This window comes from Rhea americana, unplaced genomic scaffold (genome assembly GCF_003343005.1).
Source record: "Rhea americana isolate MKP2758 unplaced genomic scaffold, rheAme1 scaffold_143, whole genome shotgun sequence".
NCBI lineage: Eukaryota > Metazoa > Chordata > Aves > Rheiformes > Rheidae > Rhea > Rhea americana.
Window position 1 is genome coordinate 1,811,156 of NW_028185517.1, and position 21,977 is coordinate 1,833,132.

General features: G+C 52.3%; 2 protein-coding genes across 6 annotated transcripts in view; one reads left to right on the top strand and one right to left on the bottom strand.

The window, feature by feature from the left end:
* The window catches only part of ENO1 (enolase 1), a 273,184-nt gene that overhangs the window by 99,890 nt on the left and 151,317 nt on the right, over positions 1-21,977 (bottom strand). The window lies entirely within an intron of this gene.
* Positions 985-19,134, top strand: H6PD (hexose-6-phosphate dehydrogenase/glucose 1-dehydrogenase). Of its 4 annotated transcripts, none has more exons than XR_014895076.1 (7): positions 985-1,185; positions 2,460-2,609; positions 4,395-5,051; positions 6,631-6,748; positions 8,808-9,077; positions 9,749-14,283; positions 19,054-19,134. XR_014895076.1 is itself a non-coding variant. In XM_085298982.1 (6 exons), exons 3-6 carry the CDS (start codon positions 4,425-4,427, stop codon positions 11,104-11,106), a joined length of 2,373 nt encoding a protein of 790 aa, XP_085155108.1. In that variant the 5' UTR covers positions 985-1,185; positions 2,460-2,609; positions 4,395-4,424; the 3' UTR covers positions 11,107-14,497. The 4 variants fall into 4 exon arrangements, 2 of the variants coding, with proteins under 2 accessions (XP_085155108.1, XP_085155109.1); XR_014895077.1 differs by having other exon boundaries at positions 19,026-19,081; XM_085298982.1 differs by lacking the exon at positions 19,054-19,134 and having other exon boundaries at positions 9,749-14,497.

Below are 21,977 nucleotides of genomic sequence, written 5' to 3' on the forward strand. Positions count from 1 at the left end.
TGCACTGCCTTCTCTTGCCTTGCATTGCACTGCCTTGGCCTGCCTTGCATTGCACTGCCTTGGCGTGCCTTGCATTGCACTGCCCTGGCCTGCCTTGCATTGCACTGCCTTGGCGTGCCTTGCATTGCACTGCCTTCTCTTGCCTTGCATTGCACTGCCTTGGCATGCCTTGCATTGCACTGCCTTGGCCTGCCTTGCATTGCACTGCCTTGCCTTGCTTTGCGTAGCATTGCAGCGCCTTGGTTTGCCTTGCATTGCTTTCCAGCACCTTGCCTCGCCTTGTCTTACCTGTCTTGCCTGGTCTGCCTGTCTTTGCAGTGCCTTTCCTGTCCTGCCTTGCATTGCTTGGCAGTGCCTTGCAGAGCCTTGCTTTGCATTGCATTGCAGTGCCTTCGCTTGCCGTGCCTTGCTTGCAGAGCCTTGCTTTGCAGTGCCATGCCGTGCCGTGCCGTGCCGTGCCGTGGCCTGCCCTGCGCTGCCTGGCAGTGCCTCGCTTTGCATCGCCCGGCAGCGCCGTGCCCTGGCTGGCAGCGGGCTCCCTGCCGCGGGCCGGGGAAGGGGCCGGGCAGCTGGAGGGCCTGCGCGAGGCGCTGGCCTCGGCGCCCTGCTCCGGGGGCCCCAGTGTCCCCAGGGCGGCAGGAGCCCGGCGGTGCCAGGCCGGGCTCCTCCGGCCCCGGGCTGCGCGCAAGCCGGCGGGCGCTTTGCGGCTCCAAACGTCGCCAGCGGCAGGGAGCTTGGTCGGCAGCGGGCTCGCACGGAGGGGGCTGTGGCGTTTTTGGGGGTGCTTGACTTGGCGATGCCTTGAGATGCAAAGGGAACGGTCATTTAGCTACAGCTCCGCGCACGTCCGTTGCAAACCGAACCCAGACCTGTCTTCCTCTCGTGCAAAACATGTTTTCCTGAGATTCCCACTGTGATCAAACATGTTTTCCCAACATTCTCTGTATTTGTAGCCCGATCTTCTGCTACCTCTTACACATTTACACAGGTAAACTTTTCTCATGTCTGCTCACCTTACACTGATGCTCTTTACCTCTGTGCACAGTCTGGGACGTTTGTCACATCCCGTCTGCCTCTTCCACGCTCAGGGATTCACAAGGACGTCGCCCGAGGAGAGTGAGGCTGGGGAAGGTGGATGCTGAGTGATCTGGGTCTCCGCTGGCGCAGGCTGGCTGTAATAGCAAGGTACAAACACTGCAGAGRTGCCATTGCCACAGTTCTGGTGCCTGTGATGGGAAGACGCAGCTTACGTATGGTTTCTTCCTGATTCTGAGTCTCCTGATAACCCTTCAGCTGCACGGCCGTGTAGGAGCCCCAGGCCGCGCTGCGTTTGGCTGTGTGTCCGTTAGCTGCTGTTCAGCAGGGATGCAAAGCTAACAAAACCCTCTGCCCCATCGCTCGCCGCTTTGCGTGTAGCGGGGGGACTCGCGGGGTGAGCAGCGAGCGCTGGTCGAAGCGCAGCTCCCGCGGCYGCGCAGGGCATTGCCCTGGCGCACGCTTGCTGCCGGGTTAAGCTCTCACGTTTTGTACAGATCTGCCTCAGGAGTCTTTTCCCTGAAGCCTGACTGAGCAATTTTACTCTGTCTGGTTGCRGGATTTTAAAATATTATTATTTTTTATGAGAATACTGCTGATCAGCTGATAATTAGTGAAATAATCAGCTGATAATCTGAAAGCAGTAAACACTGTCCTTCGTATGCTTAATTTGGGCAGTGTAGCACGGTATTTTGCAATTTGTGAGTGTTGTGAAACTGGATTTCCATTGGCTTGTAAATGCATATGACTGTGTAGCTGAATCTGCCAGGAAATTACTTGGCTAATTCATTACCTTCCTTGGGTAAATGTAAAAAAGAAGACCCACCCATATGCTTCCCTTTCCCTACCTGCTCCTCAGCTGAGATCTCTGTACAGCGTGGCAGTGGCTGCAGCCTCCCGAGGTGCTGATGGCAGTGCATTGAAACCCTTGGGTTCCTGGAAGAAAGATTGCTTAAGGAAATGTAAATATTATTTTACCTCACTATGTAACTTTGTCATCTGCATTATATTCCCATAGTGGGGAAAGGAAAACCAAACCAAACCGTGGTCTCTATTGCAGACCTTCAGCATGGACCTGGGGTGCTTGAGCAAAGCAGAGGAGTTTGTCAGGAAGGTGCTTTGGGAAAGGGAGTTGCTGCACATGCCTATGTTTTTGCATTTCCTAGAAGCAAAGATTTTAATGCCTCTCTCCTTCTTTTCACGAGTGAAAAAATGACTGCTCTTCCCTGCTCTCACCCAGCTTGCTCGCAAACGGCAGCCRGAAGACTTTGCACTGGGAGCACGAGTGGGCTGAGAGCTGAGGCGTGCTGGGCTGTGGCTGGCACAGGAATGCTCATTTTTTCTCTGCTGGAAATGGGAGGTTCAGCTTTGGTGTTTCCTCCTGTTTACCAGAAAGGGGACAAGCTGCCTTATCTTGTTTTCAGCCTCTTGTTTGCCTGACTGTTGACTGGAGAGGTTGCTGGTCAGTCCGTTTGTCACAGAAGAGAGCTCTGCGCTCAGGAGAGGCTGTGAAGAAGACAAGTTTCCAGTTACTTTTGCCACTGCAGGCTCTGCAAAGCTCCTGTATTACWCAGGTGAGTCTGCTGGAGAGAGAAACACAAGATTTAATTGGATCAGCTCAAGCTGAGGGTAGGGAGAGATTTTCAGTTCCTTCTGTTGGTTTAGTTATCTGTATCCTGTGTTGGTTTAGTGATGGAGTGGTGATTTTYCTAGGAGCTTTCCAAGGGAAGAACCATGAGAACGAGGACAGCATCTCCGGTTCATCTCCCTCTCATTCAAGGGGAGCAAGGACCAGGTCTTTTGTTCCAGGCTAGAAAAGTGACTCCTAAGTAGGTCCAGGCAGGAGGAAGCTGATGGCTTCTGTTCCTGGGTCATATGTGCAGCTGTAACTGTGGAGCAATGGAGCCAATGATGCATTTTCTACCTGACAGTGAATGTGTGAGTCTGAGGAGACACCGTTTTGTCTTCCSTGTGCCCGCAGAGGGACACTTGGATGCTTACAACCTTTCTCTTACCCAGGATCCATTTCTCAGTTGAAGTGTGGTGAAAACTGCCACTTTACAGTGCTGTAATCACGCCAGTGCAAAGCCTMGGGCGGCTGCAGTTGCCCCGCTATAAAGGAGCCATATCCCGATACAACCTTTTCCTCTTGCTGTCCAAAAGTGATTGACCTGCATCCATGGTCTATGGSAATATTTTCCTATACAGATAAAGGTCTAAATCTATCATAGATCCAAGCAGTTTTAAAGATGTTAATTATCTTAAATGTACTGTGATAATTATGCTCCAACTAAATGCAATTCCAGAAGACAAAACGAAGAGAATGAGATATCTGATGTAAGAGCTTCTGAAGTAATACTTGTTGTACTGAGAACAGTAACAGGGAATTATTAACTTCTTGTTTTGGATTTTCTCATTTGAGGTCTGAAATCATTGCTGTGTTTCTGAGTACTAAGAACTAGGTATGTCATTTTTCTTAAAAACAACTTCCTTTTGGATTAAGAAACAAGAATAAAAAGGAATAAGCGGGGGGGGGGTTTGGTGAGGGAGACCGGCTGTTAGTGGCTGCAGTGATCTGGACGGCCGCGGAGTGGCGAAGGCCGGAACGGGTGCTGCCATCCCCGCTGTAGCGATGGGAAGTTGCGGTGGGTAGAGCACAAACCCACATCGTCTCCTAGCCGCATGCACCACCCTCGCGAGACAGCACTGAGGCTGGCTTATGTCTAGGCTTGATTTTGAGGACTAAAAGTCCTCTTCCCCTGTGTTGTTTTATTTATTTGGCTCCCAGTAGCTTGTCAGAGTCCAGTTCAGCTCCATTCATGGGACTGGAGGTGCACGCAAGTCATTAATGTGCAGCATRTTAAAGAAGATCCTGCAAACCGGARCTACTAATGCTTATCTTTGAGCTGTTGTGACAATATTGACATGAAACAACGCCAAGAGAGCATGGAGCGAAGTCCCAAGCAGGAGGTTATTGAAAGCAGCAGCCTGAATTTAGAGGTACATATGTTCGTTTGTAGGCAGCTCTGCAATTTGCATTAAAACAGATTTCAGTTTCACAGTCTAAAGGCGTTGATGCCCCCTCATTAACCTAGCCACAGGAATAATGCTCGTGCTACTGAAAGACCTTAGAAACACATGCTGTCTTACACTCTGGTTTGCACAAGGAGRCTGCAGTCTTTTCAAGAGCTCCAATTGCTACCACTGTTCAGATCATAGCAGGGAGGAGAGACTGTTGGGAAAAGGATCCAAGCAGAAATTCTTGGCTCTGCTGCCATAGGAGAGCAGGTAGCTTATTTTGTATTTTGTGGTGTTATAACATGGACTGATAGATTTTCCTTTTCAATTCTCTCTGCTAGTGTTTCTGGGTCCATTTCCTCCGTCCAAAGATGCTGGGAACAGTCCTGCATACAGTGTTGTTCCTGGGAGCCTTGCCATCACCGGCTGAGGTGTCCCAGGGCCACATCTCTGTGGTCTTGCTGGGAGCCACAGGGGATTTGGCCAAGAAGTACTTGTGGCAGGGTCTGTTCCAGCTTTACCTGGACCAAGTGAGCAGTGGCCACAGCTTCACTTTTCATGGGGCTGCCCTGACAGCTCTGGAGCCAGGGCAGAGGCTGATGTTCGATGTGCTGAAGAAGCTGTCCTGCCCCCAAGATGAGTCTCCCAACAGGTGTGCTGTGCTCAAGGACCAGTTTCTGAAGCTGAGCCAATACCACCAGCTGAAGACTGCTGAAAACTACACTGTGCTCAACAGAGAGATTGAGATGCTTCTTCACCAGGAGGGGCTGAAGGAGGCTGGAAGAATTTTCTACTTCTCAGTACCACCATTTGCCTACACAGAGATTGCCCGCCACATCAACAGCAGCTGCCGGCCACCTCCGGGAGCGTGGCTGCGTATAGTGCTGGAGAAACCTTTTGGTCACAATCTGGAGTCAGCCCAGCAGCTGGCTGCAGAGCTGACGAGCTTCTTCAAGGAAGAAGAGATGTACCGGGTAGACCACTACCTTGGCAAGCAGGTAAGCACCTTGCAATGTGCAGTCCCCTGCCAGGCTGAAGGACTTAGTGGCTGGAAGAGTGCTGGACATCAGYTTTGCATCTAATGAGAGAGTTGGACCTCCAGATATGTTAGCTGCAGCCARTCAGTTGGCTTTTCTCCTATGTGAAAGTGTTGGCAGCCAAGAGAGAATTTTCTTAAAACAGTGAATAAGCTTGGCCCAGAGATGGGAATCAGGTTAAATAACCCTGGTTTGGGAGTGAAGGTGCTCCCTGCCCACGTTTTCCCAGCCTGCAGACAAGCATGGTTCCTGCCTGGCTGCAGGGTTTGAAGGCTAAGTGAATTCCTCTTTAAGAAGTGCTCTGTACTCCCTTATCATTTGCTCAGGCTGTTTGTAGCCTTCAGCCTCCTCTGGTCTCTGAGAGTGTCTGCATCCCATCCTTCATCCAGGCAGAGCTGCTCCAAGTGTGCTTCCAAGCCTCCTTTTTCTGTCGTGTGTATCCGGACCATTAGTCCCAGCTGAGGCTGCATGACCTTGCAGTGAAGCTGTCATTCCTGCCCTGCAGTGTGCTGCTCTCCGTCCTCTTACAGAGGGGAAGGAATGTGTAGACCAAGGCAGGACCTTCTCCCGTTGGTGTGACGAAGGTCCCCTCTCTGAGGGAAGCCAGGGTGTAGGGGAGAGCTGTGCGCATGCATGAGGGACAGATGCAGAATTCATCTGATCTTTTAGCCAAGGTCAGGGCTTTGATTTCACTGAATAAGCAACCCCCTTTCTCCCTTACAGTCCTGCCATCTCATTCCACACAGACCTCTCTGTTAGCAATGTCTTCTAGAAGCAGCTTTTAATTTTGGTGTGATGTGGAGCTGACGGGAGGTAATTTTGGTATGATATGGAGCTGAGTTTTGTAGGATGCTTAGGAGAGGGTTTCCTCCTGCCATGTTCTCCACTCGGGGCATGGAGGACTGGCTGCTGCAGAGAGAGCTTAGGACGTGTATCTGCAATGTCCCAGAGGGAACACATTCAAGGRCATGGCACCCTTGTTTTGGACAAATGTGACATCACATTTTGAAAGCAGCCTGTTCCAGCCGTGACACCACGTCCAAGTTTTGCTCAGAAAGGTGCACGTCCAGCTACAAGGAGAGCATCTCTGCTAAAAGGGGGGGATTTCTTCTTCTTCTTTCTTTCCCCCCCCCCAGCAACAGCGGATGTCTTTAGTGGTGTAAGCATCTGTTTTGATATTTCTCTGTGCTTTGGAACTGTATGCTTGTCCCAGCACAGTCTGACTCAGCCYTTTGTCTTCTGATGGACATAAACTGAGTGCCTTGCGGTTTGCATTTCAGCCTTTTGCACCAGAAATCTCAAAATGCTTCAGCAAGACCTTTMATGTTTGTTCTCCATGAGCGTTGGAGACCCTACTGGGCTTCACCATAGGCTCTCTTGCTGGTTTTCTCTCCTGTCACTTGCTCTGCTCTCCACTGTGCAGCATGTCTGCTGGCACTCCAGAGCTGGACACATCCCAGTGCTGGATGGGGGCAGTGAGGTGGAGATGCTGTAGAAATCTGGTGACTTTTTGTTGAATCTTTGATTTTTCCCTTCACAGGCTATAGCCCATATCCTGCCCTTTCGAGACCAGAACCGGCAGTTTCTGGATCCAATTTGGAACCAGCATCATGTGGAAAGAGTGGAGGTTGTTTTGAAGGAGACTGTGGATGCTAAAGGTTAGTGAAGGAAGTTTGCAGAGGTAGGCTGAGTRGGTGAGAAGGAGAACTGGTGGTACCTTAACTATATGAAAGTGGTCCTTGAGGCAGTGCTGGTGCAGAAACACAAAGGACCCAGTGAGTGATGGAATAGGGAGGGAGTGTCTAATGCTTCCTGCTAGCAACTGACTCAGCTTTCAGGTAGTGTTGCTGCTTACAGGAAAAAAATCCCATCCCAATTCCGCTGGGAGTGGGGGCAGGTTCCCCCACCTTTTTCTGCTGCAGAGCTCTAGGACATTCCACCTAGCTTCCTTGGACAGAGCCCAAGTCTTGGTAAGGACCATTGCGTTTGGACTTGATGCAGTCTAAACCCACCTGAGTTCAGCGGTGCACTAGTCTGGCTGTCGTTACAATTCCGTTGCTTTTGTATTCCTGTCTTGTTAGCTGCAAAGCTTCCACTGAGTGTACACTTGTGGTATTCTTTGGAAGATGTTCTTTCATCTTTTACCTGAATGCTGCTTACATTGGCTGGTTAGTGTCAGTCCAGGTACCCAGGTCAGTCTGTATCTGTCTTTGTGCTTCTCTCTCTTTCCCTCTCTTTCTCTCTCTCAGTAGTAAGAGCCTTGCAGAGAGAAAGAACCAAACCCCGAGCTGCTAGCGTGGGTCTCCTGCTGAAGGACACGGCTGCAATCCCTCCCTGCAATGCTGCAGCAGCTGCTCTGCAGTGCTCAGCATAAAGCTGGACTGCCACCCACAGCAGTTCTTGGGTTGTCGGGCGCCCTCAGTTCTGCAACATAAGGATTGCACTCCTTTTACCTCCTCTTCTACCTTCCTCTTCCCTCCCACCCCCCAACCACCACAAACGCAATATTAATTAATGCAGCTTTATTAAGCTTTGCACGATCCTTGGCTTGGCAGCCCAGACCTCAGCCAGGCCCATTCCTAGGGGAAGAAAGCACTGCAAGGAGCTTAGGGAGCAGTACTSTCCGTGGGTAGCCCCAGCTATGCCCTATACCCTCCCCTCTCAGAAAAACTGTAATTTTTCATTTGATGTCTTTTTTCTCCTGTGCAGCTTCAGCTGGCAGCTTGGCTCCCAGCAAGTCTGCAGCATTGATTACATTAATGAATGTGCCTTTGGATTAGAGCGAGGGAGATAAATGTATCAATCAATAGGGGAAGCCTATGGTCTTGATGTAGTCTGCAGTGTGCAGCCTGCTGCTGGTGGACTAAGGAAAGGCGTCTGAGTCACTTTCTTTATAAGTACACTGCCCTTCTCCCTTTCTTCCCATCCAAGTGAGAAGTCAGGCAGGGAGAGAGAAGCAGGGTTTTATGCATGAAATTTTGTCTTTCAAKAATGTGGCTCAGGCAGAGCCTTCTGAACTCGGGGAAGCCAGAGAGGGAAGAGGCAGTGCATGGAGAAGAGCAGTGCTAACTGCCGGGCCCAGCTCCCGGCTGTTCTGCAGGCCTGGTTTGCAGCTACAGGGAGCTGGGCCCTTGCTCTCGCCCTGCTCTTTCTGCTCTGTCAAACTTTTGCACAGAGCTGCGCCCTGGGTGGAGTCCCGGGCTGCCTGGGACCTGCGGTCTGCAGTCCTGGGCTGTGATCTGTGGCACAGGAGCGCAGGGTGGGGGTTACGCGGGGATCCTGCACCACGCTGGTTAGGGGAGGTTTGAGCTGAATATTGATGCCAGTGGCCRAGTGAAGCTTCTGAAGGCACAAGCAGCCAAAGGAAGCAAAACTGTCATCTCGTGTGTGAACTCCAAATCAGTATCAGGCAAGAAGATGACTCCTGCTGGTTTCAGGCCCTGTTAYTGCCCAGGAGGAGGACTACGCCCTGCTCAGTGAAGGACGGGCAGTCCCTTGGGAACCTTTATTGTAGTAGCAGAGACATTTGGGGATCCTCTCTGCAGAGGGTGAAAAGGTTKGATGGGCTCAAATTAACTGTTGAGCCAGGAGGGGAGGAGAGGTGAASTGCTTTGTTCTTGTCTTTACTCTCCTTGGCACAGACATCTCACACGCAGAGGAGAGGGGTGCGAGAAAAGGGCTGCCTTCACCAGTATCTCACCTCCTCTTTGTCCTCAGGCCGCACCAGCTTCTATGAGCAGTATGGTGTCATCCGTGACGTGCTGCAGAACCACCTCACCGAGGCCCTGATGTACCTGACCATGGAGCTCCCAGCCAACCTGAGCAGCACTGAAGAGGTTTTGCAACGCAAGCTGCAGGCCTTCCAGTCCCTGCGGGGCCTGGAGAAAACCAGTGCCGTAGTGGGTCAGTATCAGGCCTACGCCAGCCAAGTGCGAGAGGAGCTGCAGAAGGCACAGGATTACATCACCACAACACCAACCTTTGCAGGTGAGAGTTTGGTCCAGGCCACGGCGCGTGGAGTAGTCTAGAGCTGAGGAGTGCGGGAGATGGGAGTCCCTGGTTCTGACACCAGCTCCGTGACTCTGAACCTCACTGCTGACGCAGGGTTGTCTCCAGGCATCCACCAGCATGGTAACCGGGAGCTGTAGCAACACAATGTTGTCATGTTAGTTAACTAATGATCCCACCAACTGGAAGCACTGCGTAAGGGCTAGGTCACATTATTCTTGCTAAGATCTGTGCGTTATTTTTAGGAGTAGCCTGCAAACTCCCTTGCCTTTTCACAAAGACTGGTTGCTCTCTGCATCTGAAGGGTAAAGCTTTGGGAGCTCTCTGTGGCTGACAGACCACATGCTCGCCTCTGGCCATGCTGTGTTTTCTGAACATCAAAGGTTTTGACTGAATGATATTCATGCTCAGAAGCTGGTTTCTTGCAAAAGTAAAGGAGGTTAATCCAGCAGGGTACTTGAGAGGGAGCAGAGCAGTTAGTCTAGTTGGCCATGAAAATGCCAAATGTGGAGCAAGAGACCCTGTGGATGCCAAGATTTCTGGGATCTAAGGCAAGAGAGTGATAAGTAGCCGATCTAGATCCCCTCAAGTTTGCACGTTGTTCAGGCTCCAGGTTTTATTCTGTAGCTGCGATCACTGTGTCGTTTCAGGTGTGCTGATTCACAGCGACAGCCTGCGTTGGGAAGGGGTCCCTTTCCTCCTCACTTCTGGGAAGGCTCTAGATGAGCGGGTGGGTTACGTCCGTGTTCTCTTCAAGAACCGGGCCTACTGTACTCAGAGCGAGACTCTGAGGGATGCAGGCTACAGCCAGTGTAAAGCCAAGCAGATCGTCTTCTACATTGGGCATGGCACACTCAACGCTCCTGCGGTGCTTGTGAGCCGGAACCTTTTCAAGCCTGTCATGCCRGAAAGCAGCTGGAGAGAAGCAGCGGTTCAGCCAAAGCTGCACATTTTTGGACAACCGCTGTCTGATTACTATGTGTACTACCCTGTGAAAGAGAGAGATGCATATTCTGTCCTCATCTCCAACATTTACCATGGCAGAAAGGACTTCTTCATCACCACGGAGAACCTGCTGGCATCCTGGGAGTTCTGGACCCCACTGCTGGACAGCATATCCCACCAGCCACCGCGTCTCTACCCCGGTGGTGTGGAGAACCAGCACCTCTTAGACTTTGAAATGGTTGGAGGGGAGCTGGCATTTGCACTGGCAGAGCCGGTAGAATTACTGCACCCTGACAAGCCAGCGCCGAGCGGTTACAAAACAATCCAGTCCAAATTTCGGCAGAGCCCCCTGGTCTCAACGTGGTCCGAGGAGCTGATTTCCCAGCTGGCTTCTGACATTGAGAGGGCAGCCGGCGGAGCTGTGGCACATTCTGGGCAGTTCCACCTGGCCCTCTCGGGAGGCTCAAGCCCAGTGGTGCTGTTCCAGCGGCTGGCAAGGCACCACTACGCCTTCCCGTGGAGGCACACCCACRTCTGGCTGGTGGATGAACGCTGCGTCCCGCTCACCAATCCTGAGTCCAACTTCTTCAGCTTGCACAACCACCTCCTCCAGAGCGTCAGGGTGCCCTACTTCAACGTCCACCCCATGCCCGTGCACCTGAACCAGCGGCTCTGTGTGGAAGAGGACGGAGGCACAGAGCTGTATGCCAAGGAGATCACAGCCTTGGTTGCCAACGCCAGCTTTGACCTGGTGCTGCTGGGGATGGGCGCTGACGGGCACACTGCTTCACTCTTCCCCGACTCCGAAAACGGCTTGGAAGGGGCCCAGRCTGTGGTGCTAACAGAAAGCCCTGTCAAACCTCACCAGAGAATGAGCCTCAGCCTGCCCCTCATCAACAAGGCCAGGAAGGTGTTTGTCCTGGTTTTGGGGAAGGGCAAGCACGACATCGTCAGCCTGATCAGCAGAGTGGGCCACCAGCCAAGGAAATGGCCTATCTCGGGTGTCCGCCCCAGCTCTGGCCGGCTGGTGTGGTATGTGGATTACGAAGCTCTGCTTGGGTGAAGTCTCCCTGGTGTCCCTGCTCCCTTGTCTGCGTGGCTCTCCGAGCTTGGATTTCCCTGCCCCTGTCCTTGTTCCGCTGCAGCCAGCTGCAGCTCTGCCTCTGACAGACTCTTTAACCTGGGCAATGTGGGCCTGCGGTACCGCTGACCGTCGAGCCCAGAAAGGGGCTCAGAGCAGTGTTCGGAGCCAAACGGGAGCCAAGAGCTCAGTGCGGCGTTTCTGGCTCWGCTAGTGACTCTGACTGTGACTTTGGACAAATTACCTCACCTTGAAGTGCCTCAGTTTCCTTGTCAGGGCTTTGTGGTTCTCACGTTGAGCTACCTCGCAGGAGCAAGGGGAGACTTGCTAAATTAAGTGCCAACCTTTTTTTTTTTTTTCCCCAGATTCTCAGGTTAGAAGACAGCAATATCGCTGTCTATCAGAGTGCTGCGCACCGGGGTCCGTAGTCTTGTCTGAGCAGCCCACCTTGGTGCGTGCCGGCCACTGACCGCGGCCGTGCTCTCCTGGAAGCACAGACACCCGCCCGCTTTTGCGGCATGTGGCCCCTAAATTTTGACGCTGATTTGTGAGCTCGCTGCAGTCCTGAGTCTTTATAAATTGCCCAGAGGCAGAGAACAGATTTATCAGCAGTAGTTTGCTGCTTTCCTTAGTGGATAGCTGGTCCATGGGGGGTGCACAGGGAAACCACATTGCTTTCTAGGCTTTTAGAGTAATGGCAGCAGGGTGAGCAGGATGGCAGTTCACAGAGCCGTCGTGTGCCTCAGCACAGCGACTGCGGAGGAGGAGCTCGGTGTTTGGAGTTGCTGGGTTTAGCTGACAGAGGAATGGTGTTTTCCTTAACTGTGATCCTGTCTCATTCTCTGAACCATTTTTTCTTTGCCCTCAGAACTGAATCTTGCAGTGTCATTTACTGGCTTATAAAATTTCTGCAGCTTTGCAATGTATCCATGTATACCTCATCAGAGCACATATTAAGGTAGTTATAGTGTTTGGGGATGGTGGTGATGGAATTTGAGCTCAAGGACACTGTCTTGTAAGGGGAGGGAGCTTTCTCTCCCCTACATGTCCCTGGGGCACACATCACTGATGCGTTGCATCTTGGTGTAGCTAGGACAACGTAAGAGGTTTTGAAATGAAGGAGGGTTGGAGACATCCAGTCCTACCGAGAAACCCCGCTCTCGCCCTGCCAGTTTTTGCGTTTCCCAGAACGCTGTCACGCGTCGGGTGTCGCTGAGCTTCGGTGATGCTCTCCAATGCTCTGTGACCTCCTCCAGTGGGTAATTTATCGCAGCATGCCACGGCGCTGCCCTTGGCGGGGAGACCCGGACAGCGCAGATGCGGAGAGGCTGTAGTGGGGGCTAGAGACAGTGACTCTCCCCGGGAAGGCGCCGGGAAGGGCCAGGTCTGCGGCAGGAAGCTGGAGCGTGCAYGCGGTGTTGGCTCCCGGTGAAGAGGGTTCTGCGCAGCAGAGGAGCCTACTTCCAGAGGGATTTCTGCTCGCTTCCTGCGCGTGCCGGCCGTGTTTCACAGACGGGGCCCTGTGCGGGTGCCCGGGGTGGATGCGGCGCAGGGGCGGGGGGCCYGCGGGATGGCGCCCCGGCCGCACGCAGCAGCAGCCAGCGGTGCGCAGGTCTCAGCAGCGCTGGTCCAAGGCGCCCTGCACAGCCCAGCGGGCTCCGGCGGAAAGTGGGATCCTCAGGGCTCGGGGGTCTGGTGTCTCCCCGGAGGCCTGAAAGTCTGTGGGATGAGGAGCTGCTTCGGACAGCTGGGAGATAGGGGTTGGCCTCAAGTCCTTCCCTGTTCGGGGTCTGCTGAGGCTACATGCAGCAGGAAAAGGCCAAATTCTCGGGAGTGGCTGTGATTTTTGGCAGGTTCCCCCAGCCACTGCCACCGCAGCGGGTCAGGAAAAGCTGCATTTTGCCTACTGCTTTTGACTAGGCTGAGATGAATTGCGCATCGCTTTGCTTTCGCATGGGGGAGCAGGGCGGTTACTGCAGGGTAGCTTTTTCAAACGCTCGGATGCACAGGAGAAACGCGTGCTTCAGCTGGTCTTGTGCGATGACCGGGGTGGCTGGTTGTCCAGTGTCTCAGGTGTTCGTGAACTAGAGTTCGCTATTTTATAGTTGCAGTCAGGCTTAACTACCAGCACAAATACCAGAGTGAAAATAAACCACAGGGGAAAATAATATCATAAAATATGGGGAAGAAGGGGAGTGCTGCACGTTCCGCGGTGCAGAACGTGCCTGTCGGGCGAGTATGATGGCGGTGGRGTCTGAGGAGTTAACTGGAACCAGCTCTGTGCAATAGCTCTCCGGCTTGTAGACACGTGCTAGCAAACACCGGTTCCAAAATACGCCACAGTGGCTGAAACAGCTGTGSGGAGAAAGATGTTTTAGGTCTGGTATGTCCATAAATTCAGACATCRTTTTTCTTCTTTATACAAAAATAATCATGTTAACTACTTTCCAGTTCTTTTGTATTTRGTGTGAGGGAACAATTTTTAATGAAAAGTAGACTTACATGAGAATAAACATACTATAATGATTGACAAAATTTATTTCCACTTTACAAATGACTGTGGCACTGGCATTTTCTTGCTTCTGCACACAGACATTTTAATACTTGGCTGGCTCTGTTGGAAATAAGCAGTGATTTTAGAGRGGTTTGGTTATACTTTTAAATGAGCATGGTTGTTTTCTTCTTCCAGCTGTTCTTTTCAGCTGAAAATAGGGTTCATTTGGGAGATCTCTAGTGGGTTACCCCCAAAATTCATTCCACATTTTATAAAAATCCAGCAAAAGCTTTTACATGTGTTTTCTTCAACGAACATACCTGTATGGGGTAGGGGTTTTTTAAGAAAGAACTGTATTTTTTTTCCACAGACTTCCTTTTAAACACTTTAATATTTAGCATTTGCCAAATGAAAAATATTTTTAAATATATAAAATTTGTGACTTTCAAAAGATAGATTGCAGATGGGGAGAAGGGTGTAACTACAACAAAGCTGATGAAGAAGGATGGTAGAAATCCACTGGGCTGTAGGCCAAGGAAGCAGTGCTATTTTTATATTGTAAAAGCTATTAATAGAAGGTGAAAGCACCTTGCTGAGAGCTTGTCTATTAACCTTTCTTAGCAAAAGCGAGGCCATGGAATAACGTCATACACTCAGTTTCTCCCGTAAGTAATTACTGGTATCAATTCTAATACTTTTAAAGGACAAATAGATTCTTCATTGCATTCCTATGAATCAGTGGTGTGGTTATTTATATGGTTTACAGAAGTCGAACACTGGAAGTCATTCATTTCTCACTAACTTTTATAAATCAAGCTGTAAGATCTTATTTTCCCGTAAGTAAACTTTTGTGATTCCTTTCATGTTTTGTGATGAATTGAGAAGTATATTTATAAATAATAAATATTTTTCTAACAATCTCTTGATTTTTTTTCAAAGAATGTTGGTTGTTCTGTTTTTTTCCTCTGTCGGTGTCTTAAATTTTAAAGTCCTGGGTTGTACGAAGAAGACAGTCTTGAATTTCCCGTAGTGCAAAGTCCGTAGCCCTAAGTGTTCGCTCTGASTGATGGCTGTCTCTCCTTTTTGTGTGCGTCACCCAACAAGAGCAGGACTTTTCGAACAGCCACAGCCCTTTGAAGATGACAGGTTGGGACCTCCCAGTACTGCGCAGTGTCCTGGAAACACCAGGTTCGGTGGCGCCTTAGGAAAGGCTCCTCTGAGCCACGTTTACTCCTGGAGTTACGTTTCCGTAGCTCTGTCAGCACCGTTGCTCCGTGAGACCGCAGCCCGCTCAGGGTCCGCGAGCGGAGGTGGTGSAGCCGAGCTCGGAGGGAGCTGTGCCGGCGCGGGCCCCTCCGGGAAGGGGAGGGGGGCCAAAGCTGCAGCGGCCGCGGGAAGGCGCGGAGGAGCGTGGCAGCGCGCCCCGTTGCCCCCGGGCGGTAGGTAAAGCCTCGCTCCGCTCTCCTGGCCGGGGGGTGTCGGAGGATTTAACCCGGGTGATCCTTCGCTGCAGCCTCGCTGGTTCGCAGAAGCTCGTTCCCCTGAACGCCGCGCGGCGCGGCCCCGGTCCTCGGCCGCAGCCGCGGGCGGACTTTCAGCGCGTTCCCGGCGGTGGCGTAGCACAGGATTTCCGCAGCTCCGGACGGCGCGGGGGTCTCCGCGCCCAAACCTCCTCCCGAGCTCCGGGCACGTGGCTGGGGCGTGCGTGTGATGCCCTCAGGCGTGTTAGAGCGTGACGCCGAATTAGCTAAGGGACCAAGCCTCTGAAGAGGGCTGGGCAGCCACGCCACAGCACTGGGACACTGTTTCCCCATCAGGTTTGCGGATGTGTTAATTCCACCTCAGAGAGGCACGTGGTCCCGGAGCAGCGCGGCGCCGCCGCGGGCTCCTGCGGCGGCACGCGCCCGCTCTCCTCCGACAGGCTCCTCCGCGGGCAGGAATTGCCCGCAGAAACTGTGCCGGTGGCGCGCCGAGCAGACAGCGCCTCGTTTTCCTCGAACAGGGCTCCTCTCTGCAGGCATCTCCTTGCCCACGCAAGAGTYGGGTCCTGGGCGAACGGCGTTTGGCTCGAGCAGCGTCACTGCTGCTGGAAGGAGCCCTGCGCGCGGAGACAAGCAGGTTCTTTTGGGTAGACCCTACTCTTGACAGGCTCCAGGCGCTTGCTTTCGTGCTTTGCTTTTCCGTCTTACCCGGGCGTATTTCGTGGGCTCACGTGGCAGCGCGTGTGCTGGAGCTTTGAGCTTTTGGGCTCAACAGCAGTGTTTTGACACGACCAGCTTGTCTGGCAGACAAGCCACCGACACGCGGCAGTGTTTTGACGTGCAGCGAGGCATTGCTGYGGATGCTCTTCCCAAGTTTCTCTCTGGAGGTGCTTGGGCGTCTGGAGGAAAGGAGCCGCTTCGGAAGCGGGCSTGCCAGCAGCAGAGGGTGCTGCCTCCCCGCGCTGCGGGAGCTGCTGCCCCCAGCCCCGTCCGGCAACCAGCCCTTCGCTGCTCTTCCTTGAGTCACAGGCGGCAAAGAAACGAGAGCCGGCGTCCCGCGGACGGGGCCAGCTAACCGACCGGGAGCCGCTCCACAGCTGCTGTAGCACGGTCCCGTGTTGCCCTGGCTGCTTTCCTTTCGTGGCTCCCTTTCTGTCCTCCATCGCTAAGGCCAGGCGTCGGTTCTTCTGCTCCCCGGCGAAGCCCGTGCACCCGGCCTCCCGCACGGGCTCGCGACGCGCGGTGCGCAAAGCACGAGGAGCGTGCTGTTGAGACCCGTCTCAGCCAGAACGGTCGCTGTGGCTTTGGGGAGTGCTGCTGCCTTGTGCTTGGTTAAGGGCTAAGCAGTCGTGTCTGTAGTGCGTGCACCTCGGAGGTAGCTGGGCAGCCAGCTGCTGTTGTAAGGGATGCTCCAAATGGTGCTGGAGATCTGTAGAGCATCTTCTGTGCCCGAGCGCTCCGGACCTGTTTGACCCTGCTCTTTAAGGCCGGCTCTCGATAGCTGGCGCGCTGCACTGCAGCGGGCAGGCACGGAAGCAGTGACAGGAGACACCCAGCAAGCTTGTGCGCCTCAGATGAACATGATACGCTCTCGAGGCTCTGTGCAAAATGCTCAGATCCCACTGTTTCTGGGAAAGGGTTTCATTTCATTCAACAGTCTCATTTATTTGCATTGTAGTGGATAAAAAGTGCTGTGTTGATTGTGTTGAGATCTGAACTCATGGGAAGAGACAAACCAAAAAGRAAGACTGCTCTTTCTGCAACGGGCCCCTTGGGGATACCTCCGTTTCCTCTGCCATCCCACTCTCTTTTTTTTTTTTTTCCCTCCCTTTTCCAGCCCACCGAGCCATTCTCCAGCGGAGGAGGGCCAGCCGGGTGTCCTCTAAGCAGGCTTGGCAGGATTTCTGCCTCGTGGGGTTGCTGTCTGGACAGCCCCTCTCTCCGCTCCGCAGCCCCGGGCTGCCCTGGCTTCGCGGCCGTGCTGCACAGACCCTCGTTGTTCCCGATCCGGCGCAGTCTCCCCGCGTTCCCGCGGGCAGAGCCGGCGTGCACACGTACGTGCTTGGGGCCGAGCGCCTAGCTCGCGCTCGCGCTCTCTCTGGGGCGTAGAAAGCTGCGTGTTTGCTGCCTGCCCATCTTTATATTGACCCCCAAAATGCAAAGCAGTAGGATCCCCTTTTTTTGATACGGTTTGCCAGCCTGCTGCTAAAAAGAGCAATACAGTTCAAGCAGGAAGCACATCTATAAAGTGTGCACCAGCCTGCGAGTCTGTGCCTTTAAGAAGAATTTAGACGCTTAACTTCAGGCATTCAGAAAGGACCCGTTCTGCAGGAGGAGGGTGCTCAACTCCTTCCAGACATCTCCCAACCAATCTAAGATGCTGAGGGCTGAGCGCAAAAAATGAGGCATCCCAAGTCTCCCTCCCCTCTTTTCATATTCTTAGCATGAATTTACAGGGGTGAAAATTGGAAAAGCCTCTCTTAGTCCAGACCCCATCCCCAGTTAGTTTTCCAAACAGGCCGAGAGAGAGTCCATCTGCAAGCCGTAAACACTGCCATTTGTCAGCCTCCCCSCTCTGCCGCCCTTCGCACTGCTGCTTGAAATGCAGAGGGAATTCAAAGCAGGCAAGTGAAGATTAGTAATTCTTGCTTCTTAAGGAAGCAGGCGAGTCAGATATTGAGGAAATAAAGTGAGACAAGATTCTGCAGGAGCTGTGATCTCATCTGGCAAGAAGCCACCACAAAGCTGAAAAGTTCTGCTTCAGCACTTGTCGCGGCTGGCTTCCCCCAGCTTCCCTGCTGCCATCACCCCCCATGCCTGTCCCCTGCCATTTCACCCTTCTCCCTGCGAAGAAGAGCGATTTCTATTAGGGCAGGAAATCCTTTCACGCCTGGAACTAGGGTGCAATAAAGCGCAAGACTGTGAGATAACCCTCAGACAAAGAAACCCGCAGCTTGCAATGGCCAGGTGCTGCCAGGAGCCCGGGGGAAATCATGTGCCATGGGGGGGCCTCCGCCCGAGGGCCCAAGGTGCTGTATCTGATCTTCCTCCCGCTGGCGCTGAGGGGACCGGCAGCACCCTCGCTTCCTGACGCTGTCACGTCTCACGCCTTTCTGCGAGTACGGACAAGAGGTGAATTCAGGGAGCGCTAATCGTGGAAGAAAACACTGCTGCCCTGGGTATGTTCTCATGCACTTGTGTCCACAACTGGAGGTCACGTACAGAAGAGGGTAAAGCAAAGGTGCACACCAAGCTGGAAGCGACGTGGTGACTTTTCACAGGAGAGGAATTGCAGTCTCACGTGGAGTGGCAACCCAGTTTGTGCCCCCTAAGTTTAACAGTCCCCTTGGGAAAAGGGCATGAACTACTGCAGCGTTCCCATTCCAGGGTAGTGCTGACTGTGGAGTCTGSGGGAGGCCAGGCACTCAAACCGGGACGGGCAAGTGGGTGTTACAGAGCCAGCCCGGGACCCAGGAAAGCCTGGCAGAGGTCCCTTGCACGTGACCTTGGACAAGGCATTTAATCTCTCAGATTGAAAACAATAATACTTCTTTACTTACAAGGGATGTAATGTGTTCTTGGCCAGATAAGCGAGTGCACAGTGCACCACATTTTGTTTTTGAAGGTATTTAAATAAGCTCCACACAGAGSGCAGAGCCACACTCTGATCTCACAGCAACCAAAGCAGTTGTCAGAGGTCACTCGAAGTCAGTGGACAAAGCAGAATCGGTCCAGCCCTGTCCATGCCTTCCCACTCTCAGATGAGAAGAGCCTACATTTTAATAAGCAGCTTTATTAAGCTCGCCCTTAAGCATTGTAGGGTCTTGCTTTTCATGCAACAATGAAGCTGCTTTTTGATATTTCAAACACAGAACTCATTATCTGAGAGGAAGAGGTGCAGTGAAATCGCTTTGTGACTTTTCCAGCTCATCCGATCCTAATCTCTTCCTTCAGGACAAATGGATYGTAGAGCTTTCTTGACACTTGGATCCTTTTTGTGATGAGTACTCTGGTATGGGTTTAGCTGAACACGAATGCCCCCACCTCAGTTGCTACAAGAAGCTGGACTAAAGTTTAGCTCCTGCAGGCTGCTTTCTCTCCACCCTGAATGCAGTAAGGTCAGGTAAGCCAACACTCCAGGCAGAAGGAATCATGTCATATCTAATGACTTTTCTCCTTGCTCTCTACTTTTCCTGCTGCCTTGGCAGGGGACTAATCTTTTTGTACCTTGCTTTCACCATCCAGGCCTCAAGAAATTGATATCTCCAGTGCAGGGAGGCAGCTAATATCACTGCAGTGGAGTCAGCAGAGCAGCTGAATTCACAGGCAGACTGGAGCCTGCTGAGTTTCCTGTACGGTTCTCAGACCTCGTTAACATCTTTCCCGGGCTCGGTGATGACATGCCTCTGCTGCTGCAGAAGGTGCTCATGCTGTGCTGACCCTTTAATACGCCCTGGGGAGCTGTGGCAAGGTGGGCCAAGGAAGACCTGCTTTCAAAATCCCCACAAGAAAAAGCTTGGGATTGCTGCAGGATCCTGGCTYTGGCTATTGCTCTGTTATCCCTCCTGGGGCACAGCAGATGTGCAGGGAAAGGTCTCAAAGCCAGAGGAAATTCCCCCATCTGCATCTCTAGGCACCAAGAGCTGCTGTCAGCCCACTAATTAACAGTYGCGGCCCCTCTGTCTCTCTAGATTACAAAGCCACGTCAGCCTTTGCCCCACTCCCAGCAGTCAGGTTCACACATTACAGCAGCCTCCACCTTGGCAGTAATGAAATAAAGCCTCTAAAGTAGGTGCGCTTTAACACACGTAGTAGAGTGATACAGTGTAAATGAGAACCTGGCCCACAGAGCTCCAATTCTGGGCAGCTCTGGAGTTTCCCGATACAACACCTGAGCGTGCCTTCTCTCTGGTTAACGCTTGTGTGGTTCCTTCCTCCAAGATCTTTGGCATGGGTATAAGACACGAGTGACTCATTAACAGTGGGGATCAAATGGGAAAATTCTCCATGGGCAAGGATGGATTCGCAGGCGGGCTGCAAGCGTGCTGATAGAAAACACWGGAGCCAGTTTGCAGTGCCAGCATCCTTCCTCATCTCCCTCGGAGCACTAWTCACAGGGTCTCCAGGTAAGCATGAACCCACCAGCTTTGGCCACCTGTCCAAGCAATGGASAGCAATGGACCCTCTCTTAAAGAGGGAGATTTTCACAATACACCTGGGGGAGTATTTTGTAGTGATTTCTGCTRAAATCAATGGGAAAAATCTTATTGACTTAAACTGGAGCAGGACGAGGTCAAAGCACAGCGGTTTTGAAAAAGCCTCCCAAATATATCTATTTTTAATATGAAACCTCTCCYATTTCTGTCATGCAGCCTGCAAAAGAAGACATTTGTGCTTTGCCTGTAAACTCCTTGGTGTCTCTGGTTGGCTAGAGCAATAACTTTAATGTTACGTGAATGTGKTTTTTTAATGAACCACAATGGCTGGCACAGAGCATCTGTTCCCAAGGACTTCAAAGATACTTAATGAATTTGTTCGTCAGTTCTGGAAAGATATGAATGCACATAGGAACAACTTTATAGGCATGCACTGTCCCATGGAGTCCAATGGTAGGATTCTCCTGCTTTGGCTGAAGTCTTTTTGCAGGACTTTTTGGTTGCATGACCAGAAATGGGTGAGGAAAGGTGGGGTGTACAACAGTCAAGCCACCAAACCCTGGCCTTTGCATTACAAAGCTTCTTTGTTCTGACAGCTCAGTGGGGTCAGTGCGCTGCCCGACCCTGACATATCACTGGATGTCCTGCTGTGACTCACCACCTCACTCAAGAAGTAACCCAGCAGTGGGGAACCTACGGCCCCGGGGCGGCACACAGCCTGCAGCCTTGCTCCAGCCCATCTGCAGATGCATGACTTCTTTGAAAGCACAGGGTATCACTACGTTGTGTGTTAATGAGTGGTTCACAAAACATAAGAAAAAGCCTGTTCAGCTCTTAGCAGAGGAAAATCATACYTCTTTCCACCAGCATCCCCAGAGCCCTGCACATACATACGCAAGGCAATCGCTCACCGCTTACCTCCCTCTCTCCTAAGAGGAGCATAGCGAGGAGGGAAATGGCTGAATACGCTATCTGATTRAAAGGTTGGTAAGGAGAATGAATACACGTGTGTTTATGGTTGAACCTTGTTTGAGTTAAAGCCTTGTGGTGAAAAGGGACTGCAGTGGAGATGGAAACAAAGTCCTCTGGAATTTGGGATGAACAAATTAAGGAACACAAATGAGCTCAGCTCTTCTTTCAAACATGTCCCAGGACCATTAATGATGAGAACTCGTAAAGGCCCAATGTTAACGTTTAGTCCCCCAAAACAGTAAGTTTGGCGGCATGCAGGCGCATCGCTTCAGCACTGACTCAGACGGCAGGCTGCCACCTCCTGAATCATTCGTACCMCTTCCTGCAGCTCTGAGGTGGTCCTTGGAGGCATCCCATGCAAAATGGTTTGCTTAGCTTGTGACAACCCACCAGTTCGTAGCTCCAGGCAATACGGCTGCAGGTTCTTATTGTCCGGGAATACCGAGAGTGACTCATCTCACAGAGACATCGCCGGGTCACATTTGTCCCTAAACTTGCTTGTTGAAGAGAAAGGCTGGAACGGACACAACTGTTTCTGCCACGATTTATTTGTGAGACTAAATCCATTCTGAAAAAGCAAGCACGCGCTGCCCGGAGCGCCCGCGACGCCAACACGGCGCCGCCGGGCCAGCCCGTAAGGCGCTGAAAGCCAGATCCACCAGAAAGCGACGAGACCGCGCGCCGCYGCCGCGCAGGCACGGCGAGCCTCGGCGCGCACCCGCCGCGATTTTCAGCGATTTTTGGCGCAAG